The sequence below is a fragment of the Vicia villosa genome, linkage group LG4, assembly GCF_029867415.1.
Source record: "Vicia villosa cultivar HV-30 ecotype Madison, WI linkage group LG4, Vvil1.0, whole genome shotgun sequence".
NCBI classification, from domain to species: Eukaryota; Viridiplantae; Streptophyta; class Magnoliopsida; order Fabales; family Fabaceae; genus Vicia; species Vicia villosa.
The window spans coordinates 142,629,901-142,635,861 of NC_081183.1; the positions used below are offsets into that span (position 1 = coordinate 142,629,901).

At 35.0% G+C, this 5,961-nt stretch overlaps 1 protein-coding gene across 1 annotated transcript; it reads left to right on the forward strand.

The window, feature by feature from the left end:
* Positions 1-1,736: 1,736 nt before the first annotated feature.
* Positions 1,737-3,387, forward strand: LOC131599818 (uncharacterized). Its single transcript, XM_058872072.1, has one exon. It carries the CDS (start codon positions 1,737-1,739, stop codon positions 2,988-2,990), a length of 1,254 nt encoding a protein of 417 aa, XP_058728055.1. The 3' UTR covers positions 2,991-3,387.
* The last annotated feature ends 2,574 nt before the right edge of the window (positions 3,388-5,961 follow it).

Sequence of the window (5,961 nt, forward strand, 5' to 3'; positions counted from 1 at the left end):
GTTGCTACTTCCGGATGCATTCATCATTCAATTCCATTTATTTTGTTTATAAACACAATAAAGTTAAGAATATATGAATTTGAAAATACCATTGGTAATAACAAATATGAAGCAGAATTTGAGATCATCAACAATTGAAGTCATTCTATTTTAAAAAGCTTAACATGTAACTATCAATCCTTATTCTTACATTTGTTCTTTGACAAGCTTTATAAAAAATTATTTTAAAAAATAAGTGAAAAATCTATTTGAAATGTAAAAAATGTCTATTAATTTATTAAATAAATAAATAAATAAAAAATAGGCGAGCAAGCCCGCCGCCGTGAACCTGTCACTTTGGCGGGGCAGGTCAGATTTTTAAGTCTAATTTCACTTGGAGGGCTTGCTGATAGAGGATGAATGCTAGATTATAGTTTATTTAGTCATTTTATTTATATGGCTATTTAGTTGGACTCTTATTAGTATTGGGGCTTTGGGCTTTTAGGTTTATGATCCATTATTAATGTTATATATTGTACTCTCATAGAGACATTATGAATCAAAGAAATCAAAGTTATCTTTTATTTTAATTTCCTTTACTTTTAGTGTTCTTCCCCTTTTAGTTAGAAAACCCTAATTTTATAGTCTTGATAGGAATCTTCCTATCAATTGGTGCTCTCATTTTCGATCTCATTCTCCCAAGTTAAATGTCCATTCCGGTGTTTAGTGGCGAGGATGATGCTTATGGGTGGGTGCTTGACATCGACAAATTCTTTGCTGAAACCAGAATATCATCATCGTCAAAACTGTTAATGGCTGTCTCAGCGTTACAAGGTCCTCCTCTACAATGGTGGCTTCAATGGTCTCACCTCCATCTACTGGAAAGCTGGGAATCATTTATTCATCCTTTTCTTTGGCACTTCAAACCTGAATGGCGAACAATTTTACCCGTGTTAGATGAGGAAGAAGATCCAGATTCAGAATCGCTTATTGGTGATGTTACCGATTCTATTACTAATTATGTAGTAGATGAGGAAGAAGAGCCAGCACTATTGAAATCTACAGAAGCTTCTACTGTAGATGACTCTCAGTTCAACGCCGATCTTGCTCTGTGTGTGGGGTCAGATTCTATCATCGACTCAACTTTGGGTTCCTTCACTCCCTCCGATCCCGTCTTCGATGGCTCTGTATGCATGAAGCGTGGCTTATTCTCTCAATCTTCAGACTCAAGCTCTAATTTCCCCTCCAATATGGACCATGTCACCATTACCACACCAGAAACGAGGGTGAGGAATATCCTATCATTAACGGCGTCGCGACATCCAGATCATGGGTTCGACCCTGGCGGAAATCCTAATTTCGACGTCGACAACAATGTTACTTGGAATCTCAAAACTAACATGCCTCCTTCACTTTTGTGCCAAGATGATGAAACACAGTCATCACTGGAGCCACCTTTGGCGATGCTTTTTGATCAACCTCCGGTACCACCTCCACCCTTGAAACCACCGTCCAGGAACTTTGATGAACATGTTTTTAATTAGGATTCCATTTCATCTACAAAATTCAAATCTGATTCCTATGAGGTTGTTGATCTTCTCTTTGAATACAATAGTTCAAACTCAGACTTGGACCCCTTTCCATGCCCTACACAGAAGTCCTCCAATAACTTCTATTTTCACAACGATAATCACTTTAGTTTTGTTGACTCTCATCCGCCACTCCCTCGTCTCGGTAATGTTGTTTTCCCTCACGTTATGAATAAGTCAATTTCAAATACACCATTTGATCCAGGTCCACTCTCATTGCCACCTTCCACCACGACAATGAGTTTTCCTTTGTTTGCTCACAATTATTTTGCTCCTAGAACTGTTATCTTCAACATATATTATCAAATGAATTATTTGAATAGTGCGAGCAAGGTGTTTGATCAAATGCCAAACAGGGACTTCATTTTCCTCTATCTTCCCAGAGAAACTATTTTCACATTAAACACAAGTCTGCAACATGTTGGAAAGATGAGTTTGAACATATTCTCAGTAATGCTACTAGAAAACTTCATGTTCCTTTTCGATCCCGGTGGAAGTCATTGTTGGCTAACAAACTTGCTTCTTAAGTTCGACGACGACGTTGTTATGCATTATTTTTCGTTACGACGGTCTTGCATTATCTTTGGCAAATGGTTTGGTTCTATCCTGTTTGGTTCACAGAAATCCAGAGTTGCGTCATACAAAGTTTGTTGGCCTCCGATTAATGGTGACGAGTGCTTTGATGTAGACATACACGCAGCTTTTGATATGGCAATCCAAAGTTTCGTCTACGACGGTGAATCTGACAAGAACATCGAGATATGGAAGATCAAAGAGTTGATCAAAGTTTTGGAAGCTGCAAGAGGTAATGAAACTAGTAGGATTTCTATGATAATGCCTCCACACGATCAAATATCTCGTGTCACTAAGATGTTGGGAGATGAATATGAAACTGCTTCAAATATCAAAAGTAGGGTAAACCGGCAATCTGTGCTTGGAGGCATTACTTCTACTCAACAGAGGTTGAAACTGTATAACAAGGTTCCTCTAAATGGATTGGTTTTTTATACCAGTACCAGTTTCACTGATGATGGAAGGGAAAAGAAAGTGACAATTGATTTTGAACCTTTTAAACCAATTAGTGCATCACTTTATCCCTGTGATAACATGTTACACACAGAAACTCTAAACGAACTTTTGAGTTACATGCAGGTTTTATCAACATGTTTCACGTCATTTGCTCATGGTGGAAATGATGTCTCACACGCAATAGGTCCGTTAGCCGGTGCACTATCTATTCTGCAAGGCGCTGCAAAAGGAGTTGAGTTAGTTATTTCGATCGATGTTATTGCTTGGGGTGGAATTGGAATAGTTGCAGGGCTAATGATATGGGGTTATAGAGTTATAGCTAAGATTGTAAAGAAAATAATGGAACTTATGCCGACGAGAGGATTTGCCGCCGAATTCGCTGTTGTGTCGTAGTTCTGTGTGCTTGAAAGCTATGGCTACCAATATTAACAAGACATGCATTAGTTGTTCTGTGTGCTTCAAAGCTAGGAGATTTGTGCTTTAGTGAAGTAGATTTGCTTAAGCTTGTGTCTACTGTTTTATGAGTATGAATTTTCAAGATATAAAGAACAGGTTATATGTAGGGTTACTTAATTCAATTCTCTAGCACTATCTTTGACATTATTGTTACAACCTTGAGGACAAGGTTGATTTTAAAGGGGTGAGTAATGATAGAGGATGAATGCTAGATTATAGTTTATTTAGTCATTTTATTTATATGGCTATTTAGTTGGACTCTTATTAGTATTGGGGCTTTGGGCTTTTAGGTTTATGATCCATTATTAATGTTATATATTGTACTCTCATAGAGACATTATGAATCAAAGAAATCAAAGTTATCTTTTAATTTAATTTCCTTTACTTTTAGTGTTCTTCCCCTTTTAGTTAGAAAACCCTAATTTTATAGTCTTGATAGGAATCTTCCTATCACTTGCTCGTCCCACTCATTTTATGGAGGGCTTAAGGCAGGGCAGAGCTGGGCGGGCGGCCCGTTTAGCCACCCCTAGTCAAACATGTTTTTTCAAAGTATGATGGAGAAGAAATATTTTTCATTTTATTTTCATGGTTTACCTCTCCGTTTCAGACATGTCTGATAGTTTGGTCCAAATATAGAGGCAAAAGTGATAGGTCAGACGGGCCTCCTCCAAACACCTTCGGGGCCTCGGGTGCCCCCTACGGAGTCTTTGGTGCCTCATGTACGGCCTCGGGTGCCTCCTGTGCATCAGTAGGTGACACATGTCTTCCACGGGATGGCATAGTCGGAGATGCACGAGCCAAATATGTAAACCCCTTAGAAGTTGATGCCTTCACAACTACTGGGCTAGAAGCAACAACAGGGCTAGAAACAAGTGTTTAGAAGGCTTCAAATTTTACCCTTTGAATCGATGCATGATGCGCAACGTTGTCGTACCTCAATCTATCTTGCCCATCAACCATAGTGCCTAAAAGAAAAACATACAACCATTAGATAGATGAAACATATCAGATCAAGCAAACAAATGAAGATAGGAAATTTTCGAAGATGCATCTCCGATTCTGGGAAATACATTGCAACTTTACGGAGATGCATCTTCGTAAGGTTCTGCAACTCAGAGCTCGTAAATGGCGGACATGCAGTTCGACCAAACAACTGTAGTAATGCATTTTTCAATAAAACAACCTATCAAATATATTGTTAATGTAAATGACATATCTAAACTACTTATTACATAACCTAATGCTTAATTTCTACATATGTTGATGGAAAATAAAAAAAAAAATAGAAAAATAAAAAACTTACCAAATGTGACTGAAGTTTGATGTTGAATGAGCTCTTGGATCGTTTTGATGTTGATGGAAGAAGATTTGGACGTGTCTTGAATGATTTTGAGTGAATGTAAGTTGAGAGATTTTGAGAGATGAAATTGGGTTGTTTGAGAGTATTACGAGAAGTGAGAAAGGAGAAAGGGTTGATTTTATACGTTACAAAATCAAATAAGAAAAAACTCCATTTTTCAATTTCTCATTTTCTACATTAAAAGAGCTTTAAAACTTGATTTTATGTAGGCAATTGCGATTCCAAACACATACTTATATACATATGGGAGAGAATGAGAGTGTTATTTATTCTTGTCCTCATAGTTTTTCTATTATGGTATTTATACACACCAAAATACAAAATTAATAACCACTAACATACTTGTTAATAAACTAATTATATGTGTATCCACTAGCAACATCATGGATGAGTATGTGAAACAATATTATTATTATTATTAACGCGTATAAAAAGAATAGTGAGGTTTGGAGAAAAGTATGAGATAGAGAATGAGAAGAACAGTGAATGAGGATAATAATATCTTAGAGTGTCGGCAAACCTTTGGTTGAAAACAAAAGCTGAACCGTCATTCGTGGTTGGTTCTTTTGTAAAGCTTTTCAAATACTACTACAATAAACAAATAAACGGCAGCATATAGTAAATACTTTACTTTACAATACAAGTAATTTATTTACTGTCATTTAGCATATGACATACTAAGAACAGTGACCATTTTAATACTACATACTATCGTTAGGTGGATTATATTAGATTATTCTATAATATAAGTGTAGGTACCACCAAGCAAGCAACCCCATTTGTATGAAGAGAATTAACATTATAATAAACAAAATAATTATTTCATTATTATTATTAGAACTAGAAGAAGAAGGTGCTGGGTTTTAGCCAGAGTGTCACTTTCGATCTGCGGCCTGGTCATTGTCTTCTACCTAATTTAATTATATTCATTCACATTAAAATAGGACTATTAAGAAATACTAATACTATTATCACTATGAAAGCTAAAGCACAACCCACATGATTTACAATATTACCCAATTATTAAGCAAATATGCACCGTCACTACCGTCCAAAATAAGCCAAAACATATTTGTCTTTTCATCCAACTAATACAAAATATTAAATTTCCCAATAATAAAATATACTAAATATAGACCTATTTAATCTAAATTATGTTATTTCAAAACCTAATTTGTTTAACATGTGTGACATATTTTAACATCTCATTTATTTTATAAAAATATTAAGATAAATCAGCTTTTAGTAACTTTTACTTTCTTAATAAGTTTAGATCAAATTTAATAGTATTATTAACAACAATGTTAATTAATATTTTACCATTTTAAAAATTTCTTTACACCATCCATCAATAATATGAGTTAAATTAATTATACAACTTTAATAACTAAGTACACTATTTAATGATTAAATTTGCATAATTATATAGTTGAAAAGGATTACCTTAATTTGAAGATTTTTATAAGCATCAAAAAAGGAAAATTATTATTAAAAAAACAGATTTCTTTTTTTATATAAAAAGAATAAGATGCTAAGACAGCTAAAAAC